We start from the raw sequence: 15,409 nt of genomic DNA, 5'->3' as shown, positions 1-15,409 counted from the left end.
GTAACTAAAAGAGCCATCTTGTGCAGCACTAATGCTGCATTCTGACAAGGTGGCTCTTTTAGTTATTGTTCGTTGCACTGCAGAAATAATAACTTTTTAAATTTGTCCCTCATACCTTCAAATCGCCACGGGGGCAGGTCTTTCCCCCCTAATCCAGACGCACCACATCCGTCACTTTGCGAGCCGGGCGCCGCCTCAGTGTTATTCAATTCTCCAGGCGCCTGAGCTGTCATATTCTGCCTTGGGCATGCGCAGTTCGTGCTGCCAGACCACTGACATCACTTGATGTCTTGCTTACTGCGCCTGCGCGCATGCGCGGCCCGAGATCCCGGCCCGCAGTTTCTTATGATTTATTCACACTGCGGGCGGGATCTCTGGCTGCGCGTGCGCGCAGGCGCAGTAAGCAAGACATCAAGTGATATCAGTGGTCGAGCAGCGCGAACTGCGCATGCCCAAGGTAGAATATGACAGCGCAGGCACCTGGAGAATTGAATAACGCCTAGGAGGCGGTGCCCGGCTCGCAAAGTGACGGATGTGGTGCATCTGGATTAGGGGGAAAGACCTGCCCCCGTGGCGATTTGAAGGTATGAGGGACAAATTTAAAAAGCGATTATTTCTGCAGTGCAACGAACAATAACTAAAAGAGCCACCTTGTCAGAATGCAGCATTAGTGCTGCACAAGATGGCTCTTTTAGTTACTAACGCCTGGGGGGTGACAGGTTCCCTTTAACCTTCTGCTGAGATGCGTCCTGGCCACTGAATGACTCTTCTTTTTAATCTGTTTTTATGTATATCTTGTGCCGAAATACAGATAATACTATTTATATTTTTCTACATTTTGGTTCTGTGAGCACTTTTTTCTATTGTAGCATGTATTAAAAGTTAGCTGAGAATTAAACAGTATACATTTTCTTTCTGAGATGATATATAATCTAATTCTAAAAGCATCTATAGTATAGATGATGTATAAGTTAAAATTCAGACAGATGTAGTTCGACGTATGGCACAAACTTTTATTCATTTTTTACATATACAATGGGGAAATTAAGTGTTTGATACACTGCTGATTTTACAAGTTTTCCCTCCTACATAGAATGGAGAGGTCTGTAATTGTTATCATAGGTACACTTCAACTGTGAGACAGAATCTTTAAAAAAAATCCAGAAAATCACATTGCATGATTTTTACATAATTATTTTGCATTTTATTGCATGAAATAGGTATTTGATACAATAGAAAAACAGAACTTAATATTTGCTACAGAAACCTTTGTTTGCAATTACAGAGGTCAGACATTTCCTGTAGTTCTTGACCAAGTTTGCACATAGTGCAGCAGGGATTTTGGCCCACTCCTCCATACAGATCTTTCAGGTTTCGAGGCTGTCGCTGGGCAACAGTTTCAGCTCCTTTCAAAGATTTTCTATTGGGTTCAGGTCTGGAGACTGACTCGGCCACTCTGGGACCTTGAAATGCTTCTTACGGAGCCGCTCCTTAGTTGCCCTGGCTGTGTTTTTCGGGTCATTGTCATGTTGGAAAACCCAGCCACAACCCATTTTCAGTTCTCTTACTGAGGGAAGACCAAGGAAGATTGACCATCTTGTGTTTCTTCCATTTTCTAATAATTGTGCCAACAGTTGTTTGCTTCTTACCAAGCTGCCTATTGTCCTGTAGCCCATCCCAGCCCATCCTACAATTTTGTCCCTGGTGTCCTTAGACAGCTCTTTGGTCTTAGCCATGGTGGAGAAGTTGAAGCGTGATTGAGTGTGTGGACAGGTGTCTTTTATACAGGTAACGAGTTCAAACAGGTGCAATTAATACAGGTAATGAGTACAGTGTAGGAGGGCTTCCCGACAGGCGCCGTACTAGAACTGCGCATGTCGGGTCCCCTGCTTTGATGTGGGCTCAGGCGTTGAGCCCACATCAAAGTCGCGACATGTCAGCTGTTTTGTACAGCTGACATGTGCGCGCAATAGCGGCGGGTGAAATCTTGATTCACCCGCCGCTATTAACCTGTTAAATGCCGCTGTCAAACGCTGACAGCGGCATTTAACCGGCCCTTCCAGCCACGCGGCCGGAAATGAGTGTATCGCCGACCCCTGTCACATGATCGGGGGTCGGCGATGTGTCAGGACAGTAACCGTAGAGGTCCTTGAGATCTCTATGGTTACTGATGCCGGCCTGCTGTGAGCGCCCCCCTGTGGTCGGCGCTCATAGCAAGCCTGCATTTCGGCTGCATAGCAGCGATCTGATGATCGCTGCTATGTAGCTGAGCCGATTGAGTGGTGCCAGCTTCTAGCCTCCCATGGAGGCTATTGAAGCATGACACAAGTTAAAAAAAATGTTTTTAAAAATATGAAAAAAATATAAAAGTTTAAATCACCCCCCTTTCGCCCCATCCTTAATAAAACAATTAAAAAAAAATCAAACCTACACATATTTGGTATCGCCGCGTTCAGAATCACCCGATCTATCAATAAAAAAAAGCATAAACCTGATCGCTAAACAGCGTAGTGAGAAAAAAATGAGAAACCCCAGAATTATGTTTTTTTGGTTGCCGTGACATTGTATTAAAATGCAGTAACGGGCGATCAAAAGAACGTATCTGCACAAAAGTGGTATCATTAAAAACGCCAGCTCGGCACGCAAAAAATAAGCTGTCACCCGACCCCAGATCACGAAAAATGGAGACGCTACGGGTATCGGAAAATGGCGCATTTTCTTTTTTTTATTAGCAAAGTTTAGAATTTTTTTTCACCACTTAGATAAAAAATAACCTAGACATGTTTGGTGTCTATGAACTCGTAATGACCTGAATCATAATATCAGGTCAGTTTTAGCATTTAGTGAAGCTAGAAAAAAAGCCAAACAAAAAACAATTGTGTGATTGCACTTTTTTTGCAATTTCATCACACTTGGAATTTTTTTCCCATTTTCTAGTACAAGACCTGGTAAAACCAATGGTGTAGTTCAAAAGTACAACTAGTCCCGCAAAAAATAAGCCCTCACATGGCCAAATTGATGGAAAAATAAAAAAGTTATGGCTCTAGGAAGGAGGGGAGCGAAAAACGAAAACGCAAAAACAATAAAGGGCCGCGGCGGGAAGGGGTTAAAGAAAAAGTAACATGTTTGTGAGAGCAAGAATTCTTGCTGGTTAGTAAGTGATCAAATAGTTATTTTATGCAATAGAATGCAACTTAATTATTTTAAAATCATACATTGTGATTTTCTGTGTTTTGGTTTTTTTTTTTTAAGATTCTGTCTGTCAGAGTTGAAGTGTACATACAATTAAAATTACAGACCTCTCCATTTTTTGTAGGTAGGAAAACTTGAAAAATCGTCAGTCTATCAAATACTTATTTTCCCCATTGTACGTCCCACTCATACATCATACATTTGTAGACGTACAAATGTGAACCAAGCTTTATAGACATATTTTTTGTAGAACTTTTTATTACTTTTCTTATAGAATCTCATGCATTGTCATGAAAGTCAAAAACATTATTATGAATCTATTTCACTTCTAACACATTAGACCACACTTCCAAATTATGCTATTGAATGCACCAGAAGAGAAATCCAAACAAAGCCAGGTACTTTGAAAGATGAGGAAGAGTCTGATGGTGCTCTAAATCGAAATATGGAAAGTTTTGGGCAGACATGCTTTTGTCTTTTGTCTAATGTGGAGAAAATGGAAGACAAAAATCCAGTGAAAAATAAAGCAGTTTCACATGTAAGTACAGTGCACGTAGTATGAATTCTAAAAAAAAAACTATAACTACAAAATTATGCAACTTTCTAAATAGGCTTCATAAAAGACTACTACTGATTACCTATATCTGATAGACTTTAGCACATTTAAAGGGACCTGTCACCTGCAGAAACGCTATTTACTTGCACATATAGTGGTTAGTGGCCGGCTGCAGGTAAATAGCGTTAGTAATATTAGACTACTTTACTCTAGGAGTGGCTACAGAGAGGAAATTAAGTTATAATTTTATATTCTTCCTGTAGCTGCTGTTCCAGTTACACTGCCTAACATGTTGCAAAACCTATTTACCTGCAAAGTAACACTACAAAATGTCTGAAATAGCTTTTTTTGTAGGTGACAGATTCCCATAAAAGAGGGTCTTTCACAAAATGCATCATGTTGAACTGGACACACAATGCAATAATGGCTGCAGATCAGAATAAAATGTTGTTTTTGTGTTTTTGTTTTTATTTTGCTTCTCCATTGCACAGATATTAGGAATCAAAGTATTTGTCAACTAAGGAGTTAACTTTTGCTACTTTAAAAATGGGTGTTATCAGAGAGTTTTCATGGGGGGAGGTGGGGCGTGTACTTCTCCAAGTATGATGCTGACCAGTCATAAGCTGGCAACTACACTCAAAGGAAGGAAGCTTAGAGCAGATTTCTCAGGGTATGAAATGTATGTTAGACAGCTCTGATCTCCTGGCCAAACCTCCTGTATGGTCAGAAAGTGCAGCTGAGTTTACCTGTGTCACATTAAAAACCCTAGCTCTTCCCCTCTCATAGCACTGTCAGCTCTGCTGTACTCCTCCACACTGCCTGAGTCACACCAATGATTGTTATGCTCATAGCATCTTGTATCCCTCATCAGTGAGAGAAGAGCAGGCTGTCATTACATCTCACACAGGAGTAGTCCACAACAGGCAGGTTAATGTATAAGTATAGCATGCCTTGCCTTGCTTATATAATGACCTTTCCTGAAAGGTGTAAGTCATCCGTGCTCTACTCCCAGCACTTTCTAATCATGTAAGGGGTTATACCAAGAAATCAGGGCTGTCTCATTATATTTCACCCATTGAAATCCTGCTCTAAACCATTGTGGAGGTGTGTTCTTTCTTCAGTGTGTTGCTGCCTTCTTATAAATAGTCAATGTCAAACAAGGAGAAGATGTACCCGCCCCAAGTGAAACCTGTCTGATAACACCTACTTAGACGTAACATAAGTTAACTCATTAGATGCCAAATAATTTGATTGCTAATATCTCTGCAAAGGAGAGGCGAAAAAAACATAAAAGGTTTATTACATCATATGCCCAATTTAACACGAAAAGTGAAAAGTCTTATTAATGTAGTTAATTATATATAAATAGTATACATTTATATAGTATACATATAAATAGTTTGGGGTGTGAAGACCTGCTGACTGAATCCTTGTAAGGCCTTCATACATATTTGATAGCTGCAGACGGCTCCACCGACTCAGAAGAGTGCTCATGTGTTCTCATAGGGAGAGAGCTGCTGCCAGTCTCTTCTGGCAGAGACTTATTTACTGGAGAACAAAAGGATTAGTCATTGGAAATCCAGCGTGCTAGTTCGTTCCCTCTCCTGAAATCATCTGGAGACCGGTCCTGCTGATATCGGATAGCTTGGCTACTTTATTGTAATGTACATGGAGTCCTTTACAATTGGCTAACTTTACATGACATAGGTGACAGAAAGGTAAATTATTTTGACTATTTATTAGACTAATTGCATTATTTGTTAGATCGTCATTTTCATAAATTCATACAATCTATAACTGTTGCGATTTCAATTTGTAGTTACTTCTAGAAATTCTTTTTCAGGCTCTTTCTAGTGAGAAAAAACAAATGGTGACTATACTTGGTGCTAAGGAATCGACTGGCAAATCTAACTACAACCTGGAGTTATTATCCAGTGATACTGAAGGATCTTCTGAAACTCAAGTGAATGTGGACACTGTTCTTTCTACTCATCATTCACAAGACAGTTCAATGATTGTCGATGATGAATCCGATTTTATTGTGCTCAGTGAGAGTGCCCCAGAATCTCTAACGTTTATTAATGTTGGTGCTTGTGATGAATGTCTGTGATCTATGGTGTTAGAAAGCTAATAGGAGGTTGTCAGTTCATTGAAAATTATTATTTTCCATAACTGTTCTCCATTTATCTAATATACTGTGAGCCTCGATTCCTCATCATATTAAGCTCTTTTTGTAACTAAGAGATGACATGCTGCATCCAGAGATCGGTAATTTTAACAGTGTAAATGTCAACCAGTAATACCGTATTTTCCGCTTTGTAAGACTCACTTTTATTTCCCCCAAATTGGGGGGGAAATGGGAGTGTGTCTTACAATCGGAATAGTGAAAAAAATAGGGAAAAAGTGAAGGAATCTCTTGCTGTGGTGCTGGTGGCGGCTGCGGAGCGGGCGGGCTGGCAGAAGGCATGGTCACCGGAGGGGCAGTGCAGCGGGCCTGGAGGTGGCGGTGCACTTTTGGTATCCGGAGTTTCCGGAATAAGCGCCTGTGCCTACCGCACAGGACTTCAAGAAAATGGCCGCCAAACCAGCGCATGCGCAGATGGAGCTCTCGGTCACTGAGTTCTCGATCTGCGCATGTGCTGCAGTAGTTCTCGGCAAATACTAGCTGGCACCAGGGTGAATTCTGGGCTCCACTGCGCACGGAGCCCTAAAGCAGAGGAGGGAAAGAAGCATGATTACATAACAGTGTGTCATCCGCAGATCCCCCATAAGTGTGTCATCCGCAGATCCCCCAGAACAGTGCGTCACCACAGATCCCCATAATAGGGTAAAATAGATCAACTGACCGAACAATATATATATATATATATATATATATATATATATATATATATATATATATATATATATATATATATATATATATATAAATAATTTGTAGCCAAAAAAAGTCAAATACAAAAATAGATCAATGGCCACATTCGTCTGTGCTAAAAACTAAGGAAATGTGAAATATGTGAAATGTGAATAGCATACTGGCTTATGAACTTTATGAAAAAACACATGAGATTTTTAGCACAAGATTTGCAAACGTTGTGAGCCCATTCACCAAAACGTCAAGGTAATCTCAGATCGAATGGGTAACTACACTGACTGCCTTGTGTGAACACTTACCTATGGTATCTGAGCTGACTGCCTAATGTGAACACTTACCTATGGCTAATAACAGGATAAAGCCTACTTATATAGGAGGCTCAGAACCAACTGTGTTGAGATGTAATTAAAACCTGGAGAAGGGCGGGACGTTCAAGTCAGAAAATAGTATATAGTAAAATAGATCAACTGACCGAACAATATATATATATATATATATATATATATATATATATATATATATATATATATAAATAATTTGTAGCCAAAAAAAGTCAAATACAAAAATAGATCAATGGCCACATTCGTCTGTGCTAAAAACTAAGGAAATGTGAAATATGTGAAATGTGAATAGCATACTGGCTTATGAACTTTATGAAAAAACACATGAGATTTTTAGCACAAGATTTGCAAACGTTGTGAGCCCATTCACCAAAACGTCAAGGTAACGTCTCAGATCCCCATAATAGTGTGTCATCCGCAGATCCTCCCATAAGTGTGTACCCTGCAGATCCCCCATAACAGTGCGTCATCCGCAGATCCCCCATAACCGTGCGTCACCACAGATCCCCCATAACAGTGTGTCATCCGCAGATCTTCCCATAAGGGTGTACCCTGCAGATCCCCCATAACATTGTGTCATCCGCAAGTTTTTTGCACTCTATTTGGCTCAATTTTTTTTTTCTTATTTTCCTCCTCTAAAATCTAGGTGTGTCTTATAAAGCGAAAAATACTGTACATAAATATGCTTTGTTAATGTTAACTGAATTATGGGGTCCCCATATGTCTGAGGTTGCTTGACTGGATCTTTAGAAACTGATGATAATGATAAAATGCAAAACTCTGTAAATTTGTGACCTCTAGTGTGGTCTCAGGTTTGGAAACTTTATAAGAGTAGTTGGAGGGTTAAAGGGAACCTGTCACCCCCAAAATCGAAGGTGAGCTAAGCCCACCAACATCAGGGGCTTATCTACAGCATTCTGTAATGCTGTAGATAAGCCCCCGATGTATCCTGAAAGATGAGAAAAAGAGGTTAGATCATACCCAGGGGCAGTCCCGGGGCGGTCCGGTTCTGGTCTGATGGGCGTCGCGGCCTCCCATCTTCTTACGATGATGTCCTCTTCTTGTCTTCACGCTGCGGCTTCGGCGCAGGCATACTATGTCTGCCCTGTTGAGGGCAGAGCAAAGTACTGCATTGCGCAGGCGCCGGGAAAGGTCAGAGAGGCTCGGTGCCTGCGCACTGCAGTACTTTGCTCTGCCCTCAACAGGGCAGACAGCCTGCGCCGGAGCCGCAGCATGAAGACAAGAAGAGGACGTCATGGTAAGAAGATAGGAGGCGCCGAACTGCGACACCCCCTGCCCCTGGGTAAGTATAATCTAACCTCTTTTTCTCGACCGAGCCTCTCTGACCTTTCCCGGCGCCTGCGCAATGCAGTACTTTGCTCTGCCCTCAACAGGGCAGACAAAGTACGCCTGCGCTGAAGCCGCAGCGTGAAGACAAGAAGAGGACATCATCGTAAGAAGATGGGAGGCCGCGACGCCCATCGGACCAGAACCGGACCACCCCGGGACCGCCCCTGGGTGAGTATGATCTAACCTCTTTTTCTCATCTTTCAGGATACATCGGGGGCTTATCTGCAGCATTCCAGAATGCTGTAGATAAGCCCCTGATGCTGGTGGGCTTAGCTCACCTTCCATTTTGGGGGTCACAGGTTCCCTTTAAGAGGTCTTTTGCCCATTTCTACCAATTAAATTCTATTTGTTTTTTGAGGCATCGATAAGCTAAGAATCCAAATGCGTATATGTGGTGCGAGAAGCTGGTTAGTTATTGAGAGCAGAGCATAGATAGCATACATAATTTGGCACATTTTATAAATGGAAGAAAGTCAGCAGTGGGGATCACAAGGATCTGTATTAGGACCAATTATTTTTAATCTCTTATTAATGAACTTGTGGATGGGATAGATAGTAAAGTGTCAGACTTTGATGATGACACCAAAACTATGTAGGATAATAAAATCTGACCTTGACATTACAATATTGAAAAGGGATTTGGATAAAATGTCTGATTGGGCAAACACTTGGCAGATGAGGTTTAATGTTGACAAATGTAGAGTAATGTACCATGACTGGAGTAATCATATGCTGCATATACATTACACAGAAATATACTAGGGACTACAGAATAGGAGAAAAACTTGGGTATTCTGGTTACAAGTAAGCTAAGCTGTAGCACTCAATGTCAGGCAGCAGCTGCAAAAGCAAACAAGATTTTAGGGAGCATATAAAGTAAAGCAATATAAAATCCCATAACCCCAAAGTATTATTACTCCTCTCTAAATCACTTGTGAGGCCACATCTAGGATACGGGATCCAATTTTGGCTCCACAATTTAAAAAGGATATTCGGAAGTCAGTTTAAAGGCAGGCTTGTTTACTTTAGAAAAAAAGATGTCTCGGAGGCAATCTTATTTATATTGTAATACAGCAGTGTCCACGTTGTGCAGTGATGAGGCAGTGACCCAGGAAAGTTCAAAGTAAACATAGGTTTAATGTCCAAAAACTTACAAAACAAAAGGAACGGTATCCTCTGGATCGCAGCCGGAAACCAAAACAGTCCATAAATGCGTCCGGTTGCCGAGGGCCACCGCACCATCTTATTACGCTGCAGGGTGCCAGGAGTTCCCTCCGCTGGGCTCTGGTTCCCTCACACAGGTAGTGCTCTTTTAGCGCTGTCTGCTCTACACCATGCAAACTCCACATTGACACAACCAAACCCTTTACTGCAGGGTCTTTAACAATCAACCTGTGGCCGTAGGCCACATGGAAAACTGTTATGATCCGGTGACCTTGGAGCCGCATGAAAACTTTCTCTGGAGTCAGTGGAACCTGTACTGACCGCAAATCCTGAACTAACATCGCAACTAGAAGTAGCCGTGGGGTGTGCCTAACAAACCCTAGACACCTCGACACAGCCGGAGGACTAAATACCCCTATAGATGGAAATAGGAATGCTATCTTGCCTCAGAGCAGACCCCCAAAGGATAGGCAGCCCCCCACGAATAATGACTGCAAGTAGGAGAAGAATAGACACGCAGGTAGAAAACAGGATTTAGCAAAAGAGGCCACTCTAGCTAAATAGGAAAGGATAGGACAGATTACTAGGCGGTCAGTATTAAAACCCTTCCAAAAATATCCACAACAGAAAATACAAAAAGTTCCACAATCTAACTAAAGACATGGAATGTATATCTGCCACTCCAGAGAATCCAGCAAGACTGAGAAAATACTGACACAATCTAAGCTGGACAAGAAAACACAAAGAATAGCACTGAATTGTGAAGCACACAGCATGTGTGCCACAGGAAAAAAAAACCAGACACTTATCTTTGCTGATTTGGCAGAAAGACAGGAGGAACCAGGAGAGGTCCAACACCTCCCAACAACAATTGACAACTGGCAAGGACTAATGAATCCTGCACACCTAAATACCCCAGTCAGAACTGCAATCAGCAGACACACCTGACCAGGACTGCAACCCAGGGACAACTGCATTACCACCTACTACCACCAGAGGGAACCCAAAAGCAGAATTCACAACAGAAAACCCGTCCAGAGGAAACAGACCAACCCCACTACCTTCATGTAGTCCATTTAAAAAATGAAAGCCCTTAACCCCTTTCTGACATTGGACTTACTATCCCGTCGAGGTGGGGTGGGCCCATATGACCACTGACGGGATAGTACGTCATATGCGATCGGCCGCACTCACGGGGGGAGTTCGGCCGATCGTGGCCGGGTGTCCGCTGACTATCGCAGCTGACATCCGGCACTATGTGCCAGGAGCGGTCACGGACCGCCCCCGCCACATTAACCCCTGACACACTGCGATCAAACATGATCGCAGTGTTCCAGCAGTATAGGGAAGCATAGCGCAGGGAGGGGACTCCCTGCGGGCTTCCCTGAGACGATCGGTACAAGGCGATGTGCTCACCTTGTACCGAGCGTCTCCTCCCTGCAGGCCCCGGATCCAAAATGGCCATGGGGCTACATCCGGGTCCTGCAGGGAGGTGGCTTACCAGCGCCTGCTCAGAGCAAGCCCTGGTAAGCCAGGAGCAGTGCACATCAGATCGCTGATCTGACACAGTGCACAGCAAAGTGTCAGATCAGCGATCTTACACTATAACATGATGCCCCCCCCCCCGGTGCAATGTTATAGTGTAAAAAAAAAATATTCACGTGTAAAAAAAAAAAAAAAAAATTCCTAAAAAAAATATATATATTGTTCCCATAAATACATTTCTTTATCTAAATAAAAAAAACCAAACAATAAAAGTACACATATTTAGTATCGCCACGTCCGTAACGACCCGACCTATAAAACTGTCCCACTAGTTAACCCCTTCCGTGAACACCGTAAAAAAAAAAAAACGAGGCAAAAAACAACGCTTTATTATCATACCGCCAAACAAAAAGTGCAATAATACGCAATCAAAAAGACGGATATAAATATCCATGGTACCTCTGAAAACGTCATCTTGTCCCTCAAACAACGAGCCACAATACAGCATCATCAGCGAAAAAATAAAAAGGTTATAATCCTCAGAATATTCTAATCGATGGAAAAATAATTATTTTTTCTGTAAAAAAAGCGCCAAAACATAAAAAAATATATAAATGAGGCATCGCTGTAATCGTACTGACCCGAAGAATAAAACTGCTCTATCCATTTTACCAAACGCGGAACGGTATAAACGCCCCCCCCCCCCAAAAGAAATTCATGAATAGCTGGTTTTTGGTAATTCTGCCTCACAAAAATTGGAATAAAAAGCGATAAAAAAATGTCACGTGCCCGAAAATGTTACCAATAAAAACGTCAACTCGTCCCTCAAAAAACAAGACCTCATATGACTCTGTGGACCAAAATATGGAAAAATTATAGCTCTCAAAATGTGGTAACGCAAAAAAATATTTTTTGCAATAAAAAGCGTCTTTTAGTGTGTGACGGCTGCCAATCATAAAAATCCGCTAAAAAACCTGCTATAAAAGTAAATCAAACCCCCCTTCATCACCCCCTTAGTTAGGGAAAAATTAAAAAATTAAAAAAATGTATTTATTTCCATTTTCCCATTAGGGTTGGGGCTAAAGTTAGGGTTAGGGTTTGGATTACATTTACGGTTGGGAATATGGTTGGGATTAGGGTTAGGGGTGTGTCAGGGTTAGGGGTGTGGTTAGGGTTACTGTTGGGATTAGGGTTAGGGGTGTGTTTGGATTATGGTTTCAGTTATAATTGGGGGGTTTCCACTGTTTAGGCTCATCAGGGGCTCTCCAAATGCGACATGGCGTCCGATCTCAATTCCAGCCAATTCTGCGTTGAAAAAGTAAAACAGTGCTCCTTCCCTTCCGAGCTCTCCCGTGCGCCCAAACAGGGGTTTACCCCAACATATGGGGTATCAGCGTACTCAGGACACATTGGACAACAACTTTTGGGGTCCAATTTCTCCTGTTACCCTTGGGAAAATACAATACTGGGGGCTAAAAAATAATTTTTGTGCAAAAAAAAGATTTTTTATTTTCACGGCTCTGCGTTACAAACTGTAGTGAAACACTTGGGGGTTCAAAGTTCTCACAGCACATCTAGATAAGTTCCTTCGGGGTCTAGTTTCCAATATGGGGTCACTTGTGGGGGGTTTCTACTGTTTAGGTACATCAGGGGCTCTGCAAATGCAACGTGACGCCTGCAGGCCAATCCATCTAAGTCTGCATTCCAAATGGCACTCCTTCCCTTCCGAGCTCTCCCATGCACCCAAATGGTGGTTCCCCCCCACATATGGGGTATCAGCGTACTCAGGACAAATTGGACAACAACTTTTGGGGTCCAATTTCAACTGTTACTTTTGGAAAAATACAAAACTGGGGGCTAAAATATAATTTTTGTGGAAAAAAAAAGGATTTTTTATTTTCACGGCTCTGCGTTATAAAATGTAGTGAAACACTTGGGGGTTCAAAGTTCTCACAACACATCTAGATAAATTCCTTGGGGGTCTAGTTTCCAATATGGGGTCACTTGTGGGGGGTTTCTACTGTTTAGGTACATTAGGGGCTCTGCAAACGCAATGTGACGCCTGCAGACCATTCCATCTAAGTCTGCATTCCAAATGGCGCTCCTTCCCTTCCGAGCTTTCCCATGCGCCCAAACGGTTGTTCCCCCCCACACATGGGGTATCAGCGTACTCAGGACAAATTGGACAAGAACTTTTGGTTCCAATTTCTCCTGTTACCCTTGGGAAAATACAAAACTGGGGGCTAAAAAATAATTTTTGTGGGGAAAAAAATAATTTTTATTTTCACGGCTCTGCGTTATAAACTGTAGTGAAACACTTGGGGGTTCAAAGCTCTCACAACACATCTAGATGAGTTCCTTAGGGGGTCTACTTTCCAAAATGGTGTCACTTGGGGGTTTCAATGTTTAGGCACATCAGTGGCTCTCTAAACGCAACATGGCGTCCCATCTCAATTCCAGTCAATTTTGCATTGAAAAGTCAAATGGCGCTCCTTCCCTTCCAAGCTCTGCCATGCACCCAAACAGTGGTTTACCCCCACATATGGGGTATCAGCGTACTCAGGACAAATTGTACAACAACTTTTGGGGTCCAATTTCTTCTCTTACCCTTGGGAAAAATAAAAAATTGGGGGCAAAAAGATCATTTTTGTGAAAAAATATGATTTTTTATTTTTACGGCTCTGCATTATAAACTTCTGTGAAGCACTTAGTGGGTCAAAGTGCTCACCACACATCTAGATAAGTTCCTTAGGGGGTCTACTTTCCAAAATGGTGTCACTTGTGGGGGGTTTCAATGTATAGGCACATCAGTGTCTCTCCAAGCGCAACATGGCGTCCCATCTCAATTCCTGTCAATTTTGCATTGAAAAGTCAAACGGCACTCCTTCCCTTCCGAGCTCTCCCATGCGCCTAAACAGTGGTTTACCCCCACATATGGGGTATCAGCGTACTCAGGACAAATTGTACAACAACGTTTAGGGTCCATTTTCTCCTGTTACCCTTGGTAAAATAAAACAAATTGGAGCTGAAGTAAATTTTTTGTGAAAAAAAGTTAAATGTTCATTTTTATTTAAACATTCCAAAAATTCCTGTGAAACACCTGAAGAGTTAATAAACTTCTTGAATGTGGTTTTGAGCACCTTGAGGGGTGCAGTTTTTAGAATGGTGTCACACTTGGTTGTTTTCTATCATATAGACTCCTCAAAATGACTTGAAATGAGATGTGGTCCCTAAAAAAATAATGGTGTTGTAAAAATGAGAAATTGCTGGTCAAATTTTAACCCTTATAACTCCCTAACAAAAAAAAATTTTGGTTCCAAAATTGTGCTGATGTAAAGTAGACATGTGGGAAATGTTACTTATTAAGTATTTTGTGTGACATATCTCTGTGATTTAATTGCATAACAATTCAAAGTTGGAAAATTGCGAAATTTTCAAAATTTTCGCCAAATTTCCATTTTTTTCACAAATAAACGCAGGTAATATCAAAGAAATTTTATGGCTATCATGAAGTACAATATGTCTCGAGAAAACAATGTCAGAATCACCGGGATCCGTTGAAGCGTTCCAGAGTTATAACCTCATAAAACAACAGTGGTCAGAATTGTAAAAATTGGCCTGGTCATTAACGTGCAAACCACCCTTGGGGGTAAAGGGGTTAAAAGGTTTTCCTGACGAAGCCCACAAAGGCGAAACGTACGTCGAGGTTCCTTCCTGCCCACACCACGCTGGTGCCCGGTTACCACCATGTCTCAAGGTAATGTCTTCTAACATCTTCAGCATGCATACATTTTTTCCTTAGACCTGGAGGTACCGGTGCAGATACATCTCTATGCCCTGCCTTTCATTTAGTGCAGTGACACTGTGATTTGTTATTCTATATGTGGTCTTATGTTATTCTCAATGGACCTACTCCATGGATATACTGGTTATTCTAACTTTCATTTTATCCATTTGGAGTTCTGATTCTTCTTGTTATACCACTGCTTGCCACTGGTCTCATTTCTGGGCATTTCCCAGAGTGGATGTGGAGTCAGGTAGCCTGAATGTGCTGTGTCTTTCTCCAGCTATTAATTAACATCTATTCTGCTGGTGGTGCTATTGGCACGCCTTCCCTTTCACCGTTTTTTGTCCATAGTTAAGTATTGTACTATTTTGTATTTGTTACCTTAATAAAAACTACTTGTTCTTTGCTACCTCTTCTGCTCGGTAGTGAATTTTCATATACATCTGGCTTTTTATTTTTGCAACCTAGCAGGTTCTCTATAGGTTTATAGGTTTTCCTGAACAATGCCTTGGCCACATAGCTTGACCAGGTCCACACTTAGGGTACCGTCACACAGTGCAATTTTGATCGCTACAACGGCACGATTCGTGATGTTCCAGCGATGCATTTACGATATCGCTGTGTCTGACACGCTACTGCGATCCGGATCCCCGCTGAGA

The 15,409-nt window shown here is 42.0% G+C and overlaps 1 protein-coding gene across 1 annotated transcript in view; it reads left to right on the top strand.

Annotated features, from left to right (window-relative positions):
- LOC143788322 (uncharacterized) overlaps positions 1 to 6,134 on the top strand; it is an 86,907-nt gene extending 80,773 nt beyond the window's left edge. The window contains exons 12-13 of the mRNA XM_077277895.1: positions 3,533 to 3,730; positions 5,592 to 6,134. Of these exons, the coding sequence (XP_077134010.1) occupies positions 3,533 to 3,730; positions 5,592 to 5,858 (465 nt within the window). The 3' untranslated portion in view covers positions 5,859 to 6,134. The remainder of the gene's footprint in view (positions 1 to 3,532; positions 3,731 to 5,591) is intronic.
- Positions 6,135 to 15,409: the final 9,275 nt, after the last annotated feature.

This window comes from Ranitomeya variabilis, chromosome 8, assembly GCF_051348905.1.
Source record: "Ranitomeya variabilis isolate aRanVar5 chromosome 8, aRanVar5.hap1, whole genome shotgun sequence".
Lineage (NCBI taxonomy): Eukaryota > Metazoa > Chordata > Amphibia > Anura > Dendrobatidae > Ranitomeya > Ranitomeya variabilis.
This window is presented reverse-complemented; position numbering and strand designations above follow the sequence as displayed.